Source organism: Phyllostomus hastatus, unplaced genomic scaffold (genome assembly GCF_019186645.2).
Source record: "Phyllostomus hastatus isolate PE091 unplaced genomic scaffold, TTU_PhHast_1.1 phas_contig_16, whole genome shotgun sequence".
Lineage (NCBI taxonomy): Eukaryota > Metazoa > Chordata > Mammalia > Chiroptera > Phyllostomidae > Phyllostomus > Phyllostomus hastatus.
In genome coordinates, this window is record NW_025333643.1 from 5,391,933 (window position 1) to 5,409,301 (window position 17,369).

At 49.8% G+C, this 17,369-nt stretch overlaps 1 protein-coding gene across 1 annotated transcript; it reads right to left on the reverse strand.

Annotated features, from left to right (window-relative positions):
• Positions 1-501: 501 nt before the first annotated feature.
• On the reverse strand, positions 502-15,379 carry BRPF1 (bromodomain and PHD finger containing 1). The gene is given in 15 exon segments (XM_045832114.1): positions 502-1,348; positions 1,972-2,126; positions 2,445-2,563; positions 2,666-2,802; positions 3,406-3,553; positions 4,057-4,341; positions 4,667-4,990; positions 5,298-5,607; positions 6,382-6,528; positions 6,940-6,967; positions 6,969-7,069; positions 7,459-7,621; positions 8,313-9,272; positions 12,573-13,181; positions 14,999-15,379. Coding segments are annotated over 14 exon segments (3,660 nt in total). The 5' UTR covers positions 13,172-13,181; positions 14,999-15,379; the 3' UTR covers positions 502-1,164.
• Positions 15,380-17,369: the final 1,990 nt, after the last annotated feature.

The window sequence follows — 17,369 nt, forward strand, 5'->3', positions numbered from 1 at the left end:
CTTAGTCCCCAGTTAAGAAGGGGAAGGTCACTCACAACTATAGTGACTCTGAAGCACTTTGACCATCATCTTACTGGCAAAGGACTGGAAGTATCTGAAGTTCATGAAAGAATCAACAGTAGACTCTTCCTCCAGCAGTTCAGCATACTTACTGGTTAAAGAGTCAGCTCTGCAAACAGACAGACCTGAGTTAAAATCCTAGCTCTGCAACTTCCTAATTGTGAGAACTTAAGCAAGTTAATTTTTCAAACCTGTGTCTGTGCAGATAACCTACTTATTATTAACTTCCCCTATAGTTAATGCAAAGAATACATGAAACTACATCTGAAAGTGCTCAGCACAGGTACAAACAGTAAGTGCATGGGAAATGGGAGCTGTCCTATTATCTTTGCTGTTGTCTTACAAATGCAGTATGATCAGCAGCCTGCAACCACTTGGGCCCAATTATATGACATCCCCGGGGGCAAAACCTCCCTTTGCCCTGGAAGAAAGCAAGAACCAAGAATTCCAAACAATTTATTTTGTAAGAATCAATATATTTTCTTCTTTTGAAATAAATACAAACCAGTTTGAAAGGTGGGGGAATCAATGGGAAGAGGGGACAGGCCCCAGTCTTTTTAGTACCAAATGACTCTGGCGCGACCCGGAAACGCAGTTACAAATGAGAATAATTTAAATTCTCCGTTAATTACAGTATTTACAACAGCAGGGGAGGGGGGTCACCTAGTGCCCCTCTTCTGGGCTGGACAGACATCAATCCCACTGTTAGGCTGGGCAATGCCTGTTCACCTCACCACCTGCATGGCCTCAGGCCACTAGGCAGTTATATTCTCCTGGCATGAGCAGGCATAGGTGGTGGGATGGCCTGTTTTATGCAGTGTCCTAACCTTGGCCCACCACCCTGCACTACAATGCTATGAGGTCTCTGGAGCTTTCTGGCCTGTGGGACCTCTTCTTTCCTTGCGCAAAGCCACCATGGGCCCTTGGAGTGTTCTGTACAGTCCAGCTGCACTCAGGGCAGGAGGGACCGCCCCCACCCAACTTCCCCTGAGACTGGCCCCAAGACCAGGAATGAGTCAGTGCAGAGGCCGGTGCCACTCCAGGACAGTGAGCAAAAAGGAGAGAGGTGGCAGGGCACTGTAGGTTGGGCTGTGCTAGGTAGTATCAGTCACTATCACTGGTCTCGCTGCTCTGCTCGCCCTGGACCTTGCTGCGGTGCTGCAGAGCTCTATGATAGGCGATCTGCACTGACTTGCGGATGTTAGACTTGCGGCCTTCCAGCATCTTCTCCTTGTCGAGGTCCTGGTTCACACCCAGAGGAACCAGCTTAGTTCTAGGCAGCCACTGCCTATAAGATGAAGTGAAGAACAAGTCAGTCATTTCTGGGAGAGCTACAAGCACCAGCCTTCCTCACTCCATTCATTTAAAAATACCTCTTGAAAGTCAGGCTGTGGTGGGTACTGGGGTTACAGAGACCAAGAGACACAGTCCCTGCCCTCAAAGAACTGCTCATAGGAGGAGCCCTGACCTAACCTGAAAAAGGTACCCTGTCCCATAGGCTCCAGGAAGTCTGTACTGGTATTAAATATCCTCTGCAGACAAACAAAAAGATTATGTATGTAAATGAGATCACAGGGATCCAGAATCTGAATGTTTATGCCTGCTTTATCCCCATCCTGTCACTATGGAGGCAGAAGTGGGAAAACTCAGAGTCTGGGTGGAGAACCACTTCCATATTTGTCAGTCACTGATGGTCCTTTGTTTTCCAGCTATGGTTGTCTGTGAGCTGCTGCCCACTCAGTCACTCAGACTCATGGCCAACACAACCCTTTTGCTCAAAGATCTAAGTCCCTCCTCCACTGATTTGTGATAGCTTCGTCTGACTGCTGCTAGAATTTCCTGGCAGCCTATCCCCATACCCAGGGTTGCATTTGTGGCTGTAGGTCACCAAATGCCCCCTTTCTCCCTTACCAGGTTCTCTTGTTGTCAAAGAAGAGGACGAGGTAGAGATGCTCTCGGGCTTCCTGGGTCATCTGCTCCCCAAGTTTCAGCACCTCCAGTGGGGGCACAGGAATGGGAACCCCATGGTGGAACATACCTTCCCGGGGCATCTTTGGATCAATGATCTGAAGGAGTAATAAGACCATAGTTTTGTTCAGTCCCTTTCTTCCCCAAGAATTTGGAGTCTCCTTTGCAGTGGAGACATAAAAAGGTTATTATGCCTCCAGGGCTGCAATGTTGACCTTCTTCCTATGCTGAACTATTTCAGAGCCCAAGGGGCAAAGAAAAGGAAAAGGGAGAGATGAATAAACTAATCGGGGACCTTTGTCTACCTGCCAAAGACCCTTGTACTCTGCAGCTCAGCAGAACAGAAGTCTAGTAATTGTGAGTCTGCATTCTGGGGTTGACAGGCAAGGGATATGACAAGAAAAGCAGAAGCCTACCAGAGCTGGGTATGATGGATACCCTCGGCATTTGGCCCACACCAGGTCCAGAGCATCCAGAGGGGAGTCCTCATCCTCTGACAGCCAGCCAGGTCCCCGACCCAGACTCTTCCTTACCACTTCACAGGAATGGGAGAGAGGGGGCAGATCAGCAGACAGGGGGCTGGCAAGGCCCGGATACTGGGCCCCCAGCATCCCTGGCCTTGGGCAACAGTACTTACTGCTGTGGCCCACACTGCGGCCAGTGCCCACGGAGTAGGCCTCATTCTCAGTGCCTGAGGTATCTTCACTGCTATCCTCTGGGAATGTGCCCCGAGAGAAGGAGGGCTTGCCCCTGCCTTGTTTTGAGGGTGTTGTGCTGTAGATAAGACAAGGGGAGCTTAGCTCAAAGGAGAAGAGTGGAGAATGTGTGGTGGGTGTCCTTTCTTTTTTAAACCCCTAGCACCTAAAACTTTTGGAAAGCAAAAGTTACTTAAAGAATTTCAAATCCAAATGCCCTCTTTTGGGACTAGGCAATGATTTGACTAATGTGGGTTCGATTTAGCAGTGGTGGTGCTGAATGCATGCCCTGTCTAAAAGCAGTACTGGCCAGATTTGCCAGATCTAATTTTTAAAATATTGAGAGTTTTATGTGGTACTTCTGGATTCATTAAAAACAAACAAACAAACAAACAAACAAACAAACAAAACTCCCCCACCATACTGGCCAAACAAAATACGTCTGCAGGCCAAATCCAGGCCACAGAAGGCATCAGTTTATGCCCTCTGCTCTAAAACATCAGGTGAACCCAGTATGGTCCCTCCATTCCATTATGGAGAAATTCACATCTATTCCATTATTTTGCAGAGAACCTTGGGTTTGAGCCATCTTAATCTAGGCTGAGATGGCTGCCACCTCACTTCCCATAGCGAAACCCAGAAGAGCAACCCAGAGGCAGGCTTTGATCTGGAGGGCTGGTACCTGGTTCGGTCTGAAGCAGCACTGCTGCTGCTACTGCTGCTGGACTCAGAGTCTGAGCTGCTCCGGGGAAGGCTGCAGTCATTACGATATACCAAGAAGCTCTTCTTCACTGGCTGGTTTCCACTGCTGAAGCCATTGGCTGGTAAGTCTTGGATGGGGAGGAGGGGGAAGGGGAGGAGGGAAGGAATCAGTCAGGAAGATGTAGATCAGAGATGGCATGGGGGTCAGAGGTACTTAGAGCCTTGCTTCTCCTGTGCTGGAAAATTCCTCCAACCTTGGCCAGCAGAGCTAGCTCTGGGGAGTGTCCACCACAGTTGGCCCCAGCTCTGCCCCACCCCTTACACTTCCCTTGGCAGTTATAGACCTTAGGACACACAAGGCTTAAAGGGCAGGAGATCCCCAAAGCGGGGGTGAGAAGAGAAGAAGTGAAGTGATACAATGGAGGGGGCCCTGGATGGGAATCTAGCTGGATCAGTGTCTTTGGGTTTCAGTTTCCCAGTCTGTAAAATCAGGGGATTGAATTAAAGGATTCCTAAGGGCCCTTCTAGCTTTGACATATTATGGGCAAATGAAGGGATAGGTGGAAGTTATGTTGGGAAGGATGGCAGCTTTGCTCACTCTCTTGGGGGACTGGGTGATGGTGAGGCTCACCCATTGGGGGATCTTCTGTGGATTTATCACTGTCGCTGTCTGAGCTTGAACTGGGCCGGGGGCTCCTACCCCGCTTGCGCTGACGGAGGGAGCCCATGATGGGGAGCTGGGGGGGCCCCACAGGACTGCCTCCGTGGCTGGGGGTCATCTGGCTCTCCCGGTTTTTGGGGGGCCGGCCCGGCCTCTTGGGCGGTCCAGCTGTCTTCGGGTTCTTTTTGGAGAACAGAACTGAGGTTCTCCTGCCCACCTCATGTGCGGGGGTTGAGGACATGTTGGGACCCAGGCCTGGAGCAGAGAAAGAGAGAAGGAGAGTTGGTGAGGGGCCTGATGTGGGAAGGGTAAATGTCCAGGATATGTCCTGGGTGTATAAGACCATTATTCCAGCTATTGTTGGGGAGATGAGTTGAGGATCATGGAACTGGGAACAGTGTTTCTTATACAAATGGCCACAGAGGCAGCTAAGAGGGCCCTGACTGGGGAATGAGGGAGAAAGTACAGCTAGCTATGTAGGAAAGACCTCCACCTAGGGGATGGCAGGGGCTAAGTAAGTGTAGGCTTCAGAATCAAGGTCTGATTTGCTTTGGGGTCCACCTTGCTATGGGGTTCAGACCTTTGCTTGTCTCCTGGCTGCTGCTCTCCTCAGCGGCACTGTCTGTCTGCCCATCTTTGTCACAGGCTGCCGGGTGGGGTGTCAGACTGCCCCGGATAGAAGGGCCATGACGGTCAGGCCCATCCCTTCCAGTTTCCCGCTGATGGGCAAGCTTCCGCCGCAGTGCTGTCATCTCTTTCTTGATCATCTTTGCACGCCGTGAGCGGCCCACACTCTGCTTACTGGCATTCACTTCATCTAGCCGTTCCAGCAACAACTTCAGCTGCTCTTCCACTGGCAGGTGCTTCTGGTTCTCCAGCAGGACCAGCCGTTCTTCCTCTGTTGCTAGGGGTGGGGATGAGGGGAAAAGATCAGACTCAGGGCAGTTCTCTGAGCCCCTTAAATCTTGAACAGGCAGCAAGAAACCCACTTCTTCCCTCAGTTTCCCACCAGAAACAGCCATAATATAGCAGCGCCAAGAAGTGGACTGGCAGACATTGCTATCCATTCACCAAATCTGGTTTCCTGGGGAAAGCTTGCCACTGTTCAGCCTAACTGCTTCCTGTCTATACTGCCTGCTCCCAGGATGGGACTTTAGGAAAGCTGTTCATCCTTAGCATTGGCCTCTATATATCTGTGACTCATCACCCACCATCTTCAGTGTGGTGTGGGGCCTCGTCTCCAGTCAGGTTGTGGGGGATATGCATGCCCGTCTCAAAGTCGATGCCCATTTTTTCTGCCTGGCGCCTGGCCTGGCGGAGCACAGCACCACCCTGCTCACGGAGCCGCACTGCTGCCCGGTAGAAGATGGTGTCCTTGGCGTTATACTTGAGGCAGTTGCTGACGATGAGGTTGAAGTCCTCCTCAAAATCATCAAAGTTCAGGTAGCGGTAAGCCTCCAAGTTCTGCTTCATGGTGAAAAAGTCCATGGGTTTTTTGATGTGGTCTAGATAGTCAGGTACCTAGGAGAGCAGGGTAGGTGTGGCTAAGTGGAGATATGCTTCTCATTCCCCTGAACCTCTGCTCCTAACGCCACCCCTTGAAAAGCATCCAGTAACCTCCTCCCACCATAGAGGTAGGCATATAGCACAGAGGAAAGGAGGGGTGCATTCAGTCTTGACTTTACCAGTCACAAGCTGTGTGACCTTAGCAAGTCTCTTAACCTCTCTGGGCCTTCTTTTCCTGGCCTGGAAAAAGTGATAAAATTACTGCTAAATCCTCCTCCTAGAGCCATATGAGGCTTCAATAAGAAAACAGCTAAGGGTGTCCTCCAGAAATAATACCACCTTGCATTCCTATAGCTCATTTCTGCTTATTGTTAAGACTTATAAGGAGGCTGCTGCATCAGGCCTCTCGTTTTATATCTTTTAGAGAGAAGAGTCTGCCAGTCAGGACCTAGGGCTTCAGAGCTCGTTCTTTAGGTGCTGAGCCTTCTAAAGTCTCCGTTCTAGGGTTCAGCACCCCGAAGTGTCTTCCTGCCTTGGGATTATTCATTTGGCAGACTCAGTCCCTGCCTCTGGGGAGGGAATGCAGACTGCCTCCCATTCTGGGCCCTTGGGGTATGACAGGGACAAGACACAGTCCAGGTGATACATGTAACTCCAGTCATCCTGGAGCTCCAGGGCCACCAGCCCCTCTTTTCAAGGTTCCCTCCTAGTCCCTGGCCCAGACCTGCAGCAGGGGTCCAACTGGGAGAGGAACAGAAAGAAGGTGGAGTGAGGGGAAGGGATTCTTACTTCGTCCAATTCGGTTACCTCAGACAGAGGGACCGGCTCGCTGAAGATGTTGCCTGTGTCCTTCTCTTGGAGCTGCTCCAAGGTTTTTCGAAGGAGGATGAGGAAAGGGGTTAGCTGCATCTCCATGGCAATCTGCTGGACCTTGATCTGACACAGAGAAAGGCCCAATCAGCCAGGCCCAGGCCAGTCCCTTGGCAAGGAGGTCTGAGGAGATGGTCGCAGCTGGTGTGGGCATTTTCCTTCTTTCCCACCCCCAATAGCTGGGTGTACTAACTCAGGTCTACATTCTACAAGGCCCCACCCAGTGAAACAACTACTACTCTGGCCTTTCACTTCTTGACTGAGCTTACAGCACTAGTTACCTATATAAAATAATTCAGAATTCCATTCATACTCTCTTGTGACAGTCTGCTTCTGGTGGGCCCGAGAACACACTGCACTTCAGAAGACCTGACTCCAACATCAGTCTCGTTGCTTCCTGGCTAGGTGACACATGCTTTTCCTTCTCCCAGATATATTCTTTCCTCTTTAAAATACAGCTGGCCCAGGAGTACTCACTGTCTCCCTTTTGAGTTTCTCTCGCTTGGATCAGCTCCACCAGCAGCCGAGCTCGCTCTAGGTCGTGCCGGAGCCGCTGCCAGGACTTAAGTTGTTCTTTGAGGGCCCAGTTCTTATCCTCAGAATCTCTCTGTAGAAGCAAAAAGGGGTCAGGAGATGATAAGGGAGCCAAAGGAAGGCCAGAGGGGAGCACAGACCAGGAAACTTGAGTTCAGATAAAGCCAAAGGAGGGCACACATGAATTTACTGGCAGATTTGCCAGCTCCAGTGGGAGCCCCTCAACCTAAGTGTCCCCTGTGCCATGCTTGGTATACACTTGTGGAATGAATGGATGAATACATAGGAACAGTACCCTTCTACAAGGATAATCTATAAAGATTTCTTCCTGGGTCTGGTTAGAGGGCTAGCTTAATAAAGGAAACAGCTTATGCCCTCAGACACTGAATGCTATAGTCATAAATCTTAATTCTTACCCCCTGGCCCTAGTTCCCAGAGCCCACAGGGAACATGACACAGTACCCCGACTTGGTCACAGTTCCTCTGAGACTGCAAGTGTGTCTGCAGACGACGTAACAGTGGGACCCCATTCCGTGACTGCCGCTTCAGTGTCCAGTAGCTATGCAGCCTCTGCATGAACTGGCTCTTCCTTTGAATGGTTAGGCGGTTGGTGATTTTACTGAGCCTGGGAAGCAGAAGAACAAATTTTCTTAAGTAAAACAAGGGCCTCTGGCTAGTTGAGAGTGTCTGAATGGGGCTGAATAGGGAACAAGTCTACTGTCAATGGCAGTTTGGCAGACTGGAAGCCAAACTCCCAGCACTAATCAAGATCCCTAAACCTGTTCACCAGGGGATTAGGGAGTTCAGCTCCTAAGACCGCTCTTGTCACTACAGCCTAAAGTACCATTTTACCCTGGGGCACCCAGCTCAGACAGAGTCTTATCAGGTTTTAAGATAAAGTATAGCAGTAAACTATAGAAAATCAACTAGGGACATAAGAGAGTTGCAGTAACTACTTTGTGACTTCTTAAGCATTTCCTTCCCCCTTTTCATTCCATTTCTCCCTTAAAAGTCAGACTATTTCTTCTATTGTAGCTGGTAGCTATTACATCCTTTCTCCATTACTTGAACCACATCATCAAATGAAGGTCAGTTTAAAATATGTTAGGTCTTCCAGATAAAAATCAAAGTTTCTGGCTCCTAATATAAAAGTCACGTGACCTGTTAGAGCTAATCTCTTTTGGATATTTTAAAATTTCTATATAGCTCCTACTAGGAAGAAGATAACCTAACTCTGTCACTCCACTCAGGGCTTTGTCAATCTTCAGGAGGGCTTGTTCTTCCCTTACCAACCTGTCCACCTGCTCCCCACATACCTGTGTGGTGGGATGCAGGGCACGGACACCACAGGTGCAGCTGCCCTCTTCTCTGCCAGGATCTTCCTCGCCTTCTTCATCTTGATCCGGGATTTGGCCTTGGCCTTCTTGACTTTCTCTGAACTCCAACTTTTACCCTCATCCTCCTCCTCCTCCTCCTCCTCCTCACCCTCACTGTGGGACATGGCAGGCAAGCGGCGTGCTGAACCAGGCGGTGTGTGGATATCACAGTAGGCTGTCTTGCGGACGCTGAAGGAGGTACCATTGGCACCTGTCTCCCGCACAGGCTCCATCTTCATGTAAAGGCCGGCCTGCTGGGCGCACGTCACATGGAAGGCTGTATAGCAGTTAGCCTTGTGGCACTGGATGCAGGCCCCTGAACCCCGCTGTTTGCAGATGTAGCATGTCAGCTTCCAGCGAGCTGGTGGGATGTGCTCAATGCTGTCAATTGGCTCCAGGAAGACTGTGTTGGCGAAGCAGACCTCAGGAATCCACAGGGCACACACCACATGGGCCCAGCGCCCGTCATCTGTCTGCTTAAAGGCACCACCCTTGTTGGGGCACAGGGCACAGTCCACAGCACGGGAGGGTGATTGTAGGCAACGGCGGCACAGCCACTGGCCCTCAGGGATATAGGGGACACCATAGCACTCCTGGTGCACAGCCAGGTTGCACATGTCACAGAAGAGGATGACATTGCTGTTCTGGCATTCACCATCATTGCAGATACAGCACACAGCATCCTCGTCCACTAGTGCATTGGGGTCGCCTTTATTGTGGCTCTCAAAGTAGGACTCCTTCTCCAGCCGGTCCATTAAGTACTCAAAGATCTCCTGTGGGATGGGACTCACACCCTCTGTCTTCCGTCGCTCATTCATAATATCCAACCAGATATAGTCCTCTTCATCCATGTCATACTCTACCTCCTCGTCCAGCTCCTCTGCTGACTTCTCGATGTACCTGCAGTGCACACAGGCAGCCCAGCATCATATGGTTGAGATTTCCCTCCCTTAAAGACAATGGGTTACATTTGCCAAGCATTTACTCTAAGCCCTCTGTACATATGTTGTCTCATTCCACCCTTACTTATAGGTCTTATAATCATTCCTGTTTTGTAGAAAAGGAAACATAGGTTTGGAGAGGTTACTTCATTCCCCAGCTCCCTTGTGAGAAGGTGGTAGAGCTGGGATGTCAAATTAGGCCTGCTAACTCCATACCTCATATCCTAGATGCTACACCCCTCCCTTGGGGTGCAGCAGCTCTAAAGTGAGAAGGATGGGGCAGCTAGGACCCACTGGGATGGTCTGGATGATGGTGCAAAGAGTCAGGGGAAGGAATGTTCTCAGAAGTCACCTGAAAATTATTTCTAAGTTATTTTAGCACCAGCTAGCAGTGTCCTGAATGGAGCTGCTGTGGGTCTTGTCAGCTGTGCCAACACAAGCTCAGGGCTCCCTCAAACTATAGGTACTGTGTGATTGACTGGTTAGTCTTGGAAGATAACAGTCAGAACAACTAAGATTTACTGAGCATTTACTGTGAGCCAGGCACTGTGCTAAGTTATCACATTTACTGTCAATATAGCCATAGGGTCAATGTTTTTATTGCCCTCATTTTGCAAAGGAGGAAATGCAAGCTTTGAGAAGTTAATTGCCCAATACAGAAAGGTCACAACACTGGGAAGTGGCAGAGCCAGGATTCACACTCTACAGTGCTCACTGGACCAGCAGGTTCCTGGGAGTCAGAGCAGGCTCCAATGCCCTAACCATGCTCTAGGTCACCTGGACTCTAGTACTGTAAAGCTACAGAGAGCTGCAATGGAAAGAATGGGGCTTTGGCTTCTAACAAACCTGAATTTAAATCCTGGCTCTCTCACTTTGTGACCTTCAGAACATCACTGCTCATTTCTGAACCCGGTTTTATTGACGATAGAATTAAGATAATACTACTTATTCCCAAAGATGCTGTCAGGATTAAATGGAATTACAAAAATGAATGGACCAAATCAAATGGCCCATAGCTGGCTGCCCATCCTCTCTCCACAAGGGAAATGGGGTCCTGGTGCTAGACCAGGCCAGGCAAACATAGGCTCTGGAATCATGCTTTGTATGGTAGTAGACAAGTGAGCTGACCTCCCTGAGCCTAGGTTTCCTCATCTTAAAGTGATGATGCTAACATGAACCTATTTCATATAGCTATTGTGAGCATTAAATGAGTTAATACAGGTAAAGTACTCAGGAACAGTACCTGCCATGCAGCAAGTATTCAATAAATGTTAGCTTTATTATTAGCTTTTGCATAGCCCTGACCCACCACCTTGCTTTGTATTATAGCTGTTTATGTGTTGAGCTCCTCCACTATAGGATAGAGGCAAGAACCACACAGATATAGGTTCTCAGTGTTGTTCATTTGAAAGGTATTTTGAGGGTGGAAGAGAAGAAAAGACACTAAAATGCTATGTCTATCTGAAGCAGCTTATTCCTTAGCACTGCACCTCTTCCCCAGGTGGCTGCAATGTCCTCATCCTTGAAAAAGCATGTGGCTCAGGGCTAGTGTGAACCATAAGGCCCCTTCCAGACATTGGCAACAGCTCTAAAACTTTTCTTTGCCATGACACACATAATACACTTCCACAGTGCACCCAGATTACAGGTTCACTACAGCACAGATAAGGTAGGCTACATGTCATACACAATTCCTGGCACACCGCCCTCCTTATCCTCCTCAGGGGTATCAGATGCAAACAAGAGAAAGTGGTGTTATTAGAGAGGTGATCTCAACTCTTCTTTCCAAAACTTGGGCAGTTTTGCTAACAGTAGTAATAAATTGCACCCAATACAACTCCAAACTGATGGCAGTGCGCCAAGCTGAGAACTGCTGCCCTGGAGAAATAGCCTGGCTCCCCAGGAGGAAAGAGTGGATCTGAGTGGAGGGAGGGAGAAAGGGAACAGAATGAGTTGGGCTGAGCTGCCCATCAAAGCAAAGAGTGCCATTAGGAGGGCGCAGTTAGGAGAGTGGACAGGCTCTGACAGGGGTCTGTGTTGGGGGTGGAAATGACAGTCAGTGCCACCAGATGGAAAGCCAGAAGGAGGTGGAGCTGGGCTAGTCAGATGAAAAGAATGGAAGAGAGGAAGGAGACTAGGTAACATGTGAACAGGGGAGAGAGAGAAAAGTGACATACTAAGCCAAATTACTTGGGTTCCCACAGATTTGCTTTTATGAGATTTAGTATAACATCATATGGATTACACTTTTTGTAAAAACCTTTATAAGTCTTTCTCAGAGATCAGACCTTCTGATTAGCTGGCACCAAAGACTGCACCTTAACTCATCAGAATGCTCTTTTTGCCTTGGATGCCAAGATTCTCAGAGGTAAGTTGTATACTTGGTTTTTGTACCATCCTTTGGCTAGACTTTCTCTATGCAATTTACCACCACCCTGCCCCCAATCCTTCATTTTTTTTTTTACCTCATGTTAAAGAAATTTAGCCTATGCCTGTGACTTTATTAGGAGCCACTGTGACTAATTTTTGGGAGGAAGTGGGTTATCAAGAAACAATTAAATGAAATAAAAAAAAAAGGCCATTGGAGGAGTACAAAATATAGTTGACGGACATAATGATTAGGCATGCTAAAGGCTGGGTGACAAGAAAGGAATGAACGATGGGAAAATTACCTCTGCGATTTACAGGCTGCTTTTAGGACCTTATAAATCAGTGTTCCTTGTCCTCTACCTTTAGGCAGGCAGGGGAATATTAAACCTACTCTACAGGTGGGGCCACTAGAACACAAGAAGCCAGATCCCTTTCCCAAGGTCACACAGTGATGGAGTGGAGAGGGTCAGGAACCAGAGAAGGAGTCCTTTGATAGAGTGGAAACAGTATAGCTCTGGAGTCAGAGGAACCTAGGTTTGAATACTGGTTCAGCTACCTACTGGCATTTGACTTTTGGCATGTCTGGCCCCTTTCTGAACTGTGGTTTCCTCATCTGTTGAATGAGAACAATATCTACCTGAGTGAGTTGTTGTGAGAATAATATGTGGGGAAAAAAGAAAATTAAAAAGAGAATAACATGAAAGAGTAGTTATAGTAAGTGCCACCACCATTAGCTGGAGTACTGTTCCTCTCACTGCCCTGATAGGACTAGTGTGTTCCTGTTATCCTTTATCCCTGCCACTCTCCTATCTGCTGCCTGTCTCCTCTCTCTGGCTCCTGAGCCCTGTTTGACCAGTGTTCCAGAGTTGGGAGACAGAGGAGGCCTTACCGATAATAGGAAGTTGGCCGGGGAGGGGCATCAGGGGTGTCCTGCTCCAACTCCCGGTATACAACCTCTGGCAACTTGGGAGTGGTGCTGGCAGAAGCATTATGGTGGTGGTGATGGTTGGAATCCTTGCGTTTCTCCTTGTTCTTATGCTTGCCTGACTTCGGAGTTGCAGTTGGTGTCTCTGTGTTCTCTTTGTTGCTGCCATTTTCAGGGGCCTCCTCGGGGGCCTCCTCGTCCTCTGACACCACATCCAGGTTGTCAAAGATGCTGATGCGATGGACGCGGCCGTGCAGGTCCACCTCCACCATGCGCTGGGCCTGTGCGTAGCTCATCACCTCACGGCTCGGTGACTGTGATACCTCTGAGGGGGTGGGGGACTGTTTGTTGGCTGGGCGTGACTGGCGCCCCTTCTTCTTGTGCTTGCGGAGTGGAGTCTGCTGAGGGGGCGGTGGGTTGTCGTGGTCATAATGGTACAGGTGGTACTCAATACCACTGTAACTCTTGTAGACCTTGCGGCAAGTCTCCACAGGGCACTCATATGGTGGCTTAGTCGCCCGCAAATTGTGGCAGAAAGTCTTCACGTCAAAGTCCACCCCCATGCTGTCACATCTAGAATGTACAGATGAGTTAACAGAGGCCTAGGAAGAGCTCCTGACTACCCACTCCACTCCCTCCAACCCTTTCTCTTTTCAAGGATCCTGGCCAGCCTACCTCTACAGCATCTCTAAGTGTCATCTCCTCCACACCATGGCCACTGTGTGGGCCTCCTCACCTCTTGCCTGGTCACTCTACCCTCTGCCTCAACCTTCTAGCCTAATCTTGCATAATGTGGCCAGAGTGATCTTGTTACCAAGTAGCAACAGTCATTTCAATCTTGGATTAAAATCTTTCTGATGTTCCCTACTTCAGTATAATATCCAAATTCCCTATGTTGACATTCAGGGGCTCCTTTCACTGTCTGGTCCTAGTCCTCCTTTTCAGACTCTTCTTTTCACCAGTTACAGCTGTGCTTCTGTCTATCCAGGGCAGCTTGCCATTTCCTGAAAGTTATAACCTCTCATTCTTGCAAGATGATCTCTATTTGGAATGCCTTCCATCCTCTCTTATTAGTGAGCTCCTACTCATTCTTCAAAACCCAGATCAAGTGTCACTTCTTTTGGTATGACTTGTCTCTCCTATGGGGAGCTGTGTTTTTACAGCATTCCATTCTCACCTTTGTCTCCTCCCCACCAGACTGGAAGCTGTGCGGTGCAGACACCAGAGCCCACCTCTATATCCCCAGTACCAGAATAGCTGAATGAGATCATCAGATCTGGAGCTGAGAGAGATGGATGAAGACTAGTGTTAGCCCATGTAGAAGCCTGAATGGGTAGCCAATGATGTAGTCCTGGACTCCAGCAGAAATCACTGGATTACAGAAAGAATTAGTTCACTTCTGAGGTCTTTAGGGAGAGTCTATCCCCTGGCCCTGGCAGTGGTACCAAGCTCTAAGTGTACAGACAGGAACAAGGCAATCCAGGCACACTCAATTCCATGCTGGTCTTCAGGGCCCTCCCTTTCTCCTCTCCAGTGTTCCTGGGTGAATGAAGACAGCAGATGGCACCAGCCCCCAGGAAGCCCAGCTTAGTCAGAGACTGCCCCAGTTTCTCCAGACTTAGTTGAGTTTAACAATTCAGCTAGGGGCTTGGTACCATTCCAGACAGTGCCACCCTGACCTCCCTGACAAACAGTGACCCCTCTAGGCCTCTATCTTCCTGCAACCTAACCAAGCAAGTGGGCTGCTTCAGTGTCTCTGTCAAAGCACCTGACTTTCACATCAGTAAAGCTACTACTTCAATTCCAGCTCCCTTCTACCTCCTACCTGCTTCTGTGCCTTTAAAAACAAACCAATCGTAAGCATAAATAAGCTCTTCTCTTTCAATGGTGGGTCCCTGGTGAACGCTGCAGCTCTGCTGCCCTGGCTTCCTAAGTAGCACAGAGCCCTGGGCAGATGTCCCGCTGGGAGTCAGCGGCAGAGGCACAGGGGAGGGAGCCGAGAACACAGATCTGAAAGCCCGTGGGTAGGGCTCAGGGCCCAAAAGTAAGGCGGCAGAACTCAGGGGGCTGGAGGAAGTAGCAGGCGGGAGCCGGAGGGATCAGGCCAGGCCCAGGCAGTGCCCGCAGCCCTCTCCCGGATGCGGCTCGCCGTTTCCCTTTTGTCGAAGTGTAACAAGTTAAACAAGACTCTCCTCCCGCAGTTGACTTCGGTAGCCCTGAAGGAAACATTGTTGCCCTGGGATGCCTGCTGGAAGCGAAGTCACTGTCAGTTCTCCCGGGTGGAAGGGCCCGAGGGGCACCAGGGCAGGACAGCTCAACAAGCTCCCCACAAAAGTAGTCAAACCCTTCCCCGTTAGCCACTCCCGCCCTGGTCCCTGGCCCGCACTCACCGGCCACCTCGAGTCCGGGCTCATCGCCGGGCCGCCCACCGGGGCTCCGACTCCACTTGGGGAGGCCGGCAGGGAAAGATGGGCCGGGGAGGGGGAGCCCCAACTTCGGAGACCTCAGACCTCGCCACCCCGGCCCCCTGCAGCCTCACGCTCTGGCCCCGGCTCCCCGGGATTCCCGCGCTGACCCCCTCCGCTCCTGCCGGCGCCCTGGTGTCGTCTCAACTCTCTCAGCTGCCTCCCGTTTTGAGAGCCCCTAAGTTGCTCGGCGTCCAGATCCGGCACTGCCGGAACAATGGAGACTCCCGGAGGCAGCGCGGGGACGGCGGCGTTGGAGACGGTGGCGGCAAAGGAAGAAACAGCAGCAGCAGGCAGCAGCAGCAGCGGCAGCAGCGACGGCGTCTGCGCAGGGTAAACGTGCTGCCGGAGCGCTGCCAACCTGCACTTTCGACACAGATCTCCGCCCGCCAGCTGAGGCTGGGGAGACCATTCTCTGGCATTCGTAAGGGCCCCTGAACACCCCACAGGGCTTCTCTAGCACCTCTATCTTAGAGGAGAGTTTATGGTGACTGAAGTCGCAGTACCTGAGATGCGGAATTGTCCGGCCAACTGTGTCGAATCTGTGGTTGCAAACATGAAGCGAGGGGCTGGGGATGAGGAGCCCGCCCTTCTCCCTTCCCCCTCTGTCTCCTCCCTCCCTTCTCCCTCCCCCCACTGCTGGCGCCGCTGCTGCGGTAAAGACCTGGCCTTGGTCTCCGAGGAAGGCAGCGAGGCGGAGGAGGAGCCGGAGCTGCACAGGGCGGGGCTGGAGGCAGGACTGAGAGCAAGAGGGACGTGGGTCTGAGCCAAAGGAAGGTCAGTATTTATGGGTAGAGGCGGGGCGGGGCTGGAAGAGAATTAACTAGTCTATGGGGCGGGATTTGGGAAGAGGGCGGGGTTCAGTGGAGGGGCGGGGCTATCTGTAAAGCAGGTCCTACCAAGGAGAATAGAGACTAACCCGGCAAAGAGTGGGGCTAAACTGAAAACTAGGCCTCAAGAAATAAAGGGCGGGGTTTTGGGTTGGCCGGGGAGGTGGAGCTGTTGTGGGCTAGTGAGAAAGGACAGACCTGAGAAAAGCAATCTAGGCTTCAAGGGAAGGGGCGGGGCTTTGGAAATGTGAAGGGGCGGGACTGGACAGAAAGGAAAGGTGTGGATCTAACACAAGGGGCCGGATTTGGGGAGGTGCGGAAGGCTGTTGGGGTGTGAAAGGGCATATCTACTGTAAAACAGGATTCAGATGCCTGATATCCCGTAGTTTGGCAGGGAAATGTGTCATTGCTACGGTTTGCCATTTGGAAGATGGTCTCAAAACAGACAGCTCGTTTTAATGTGGCTAGACCACTTCGTAGCTATATGAACTAGGGCAAGTTGTTAAATTCTTCCTACCTCAAACTCCCTATTTGTAAAACAGAGCTCGAAAGCTTTATGGTGAGTTCTTGGGGACTTTGGAGAACCTGGGTACCAGGGAGAGTTCACTTGTTAAACATGCTTGTAGCTGAGCCTCTCCAGGTTTGCCATCAAAGGGAAGTGCGAAAGGGTCTTTCAAGGTTCTGCAGCTAAGCCCAAAGGACCTTGAAGCTTCCATTTTATTTTAATGCGACCTTACATTCGGCCCACTATAATGTATGTTTTTGTATAGTGTCTTAAAAAAAACCCCCAAACAACCTCCCCCACCATCTTTATGTTAATAAAATCGACACTCCTACCATGGCTGGTGTGGCTCAGTGGATTGAGTGCCAGCCTGGAGAACAAAGGGTTGCTGGTTCTATTCCCAGTTGGGACACATGCCTGGATTGTGGGCCAGACCCCCAGCAGGGGGTGCACAAGAGGCAACCACACATTGATGTTTCTCTCTCCCTTCCCCTGTCTAAAAATAATAAATAAAATCTTAAAAAAATAATTAACACACTCCAGGAAGAAGTTTTCTGGCTAAGTTCTTGGAATCTGGAGTCAAACTGATGAATTCTCTTCAATAAGTGACTTACTCTCTCTGAGCTTCAGTTTCCTCTTTTGTAAAATGGAGATAAAATACAGTGCCTAACTTACAGGATTGCTGTGAGAATTAAATAGATGATGCTTATACATCGTCTACCATAGTGTGTGATATGTAATGAATACAAAAAGAAAATACTAGTTGTTTTTATTATTCTCATTCAGACAAATCAATTTTAATGAGTGAGAGCAGAGTAATACAATCATCCTAAAGCCAGTCTCTTTTCAGGTCAGGAGTCCTATTAAGAGTCAGATAAAAGCTATGTATGGCCTCTCTCTTCTCTCAGAAAAACACAAGCACAATTTTACTTGGCACTTCTGAAAGTGTTTAAATGATGTCTGA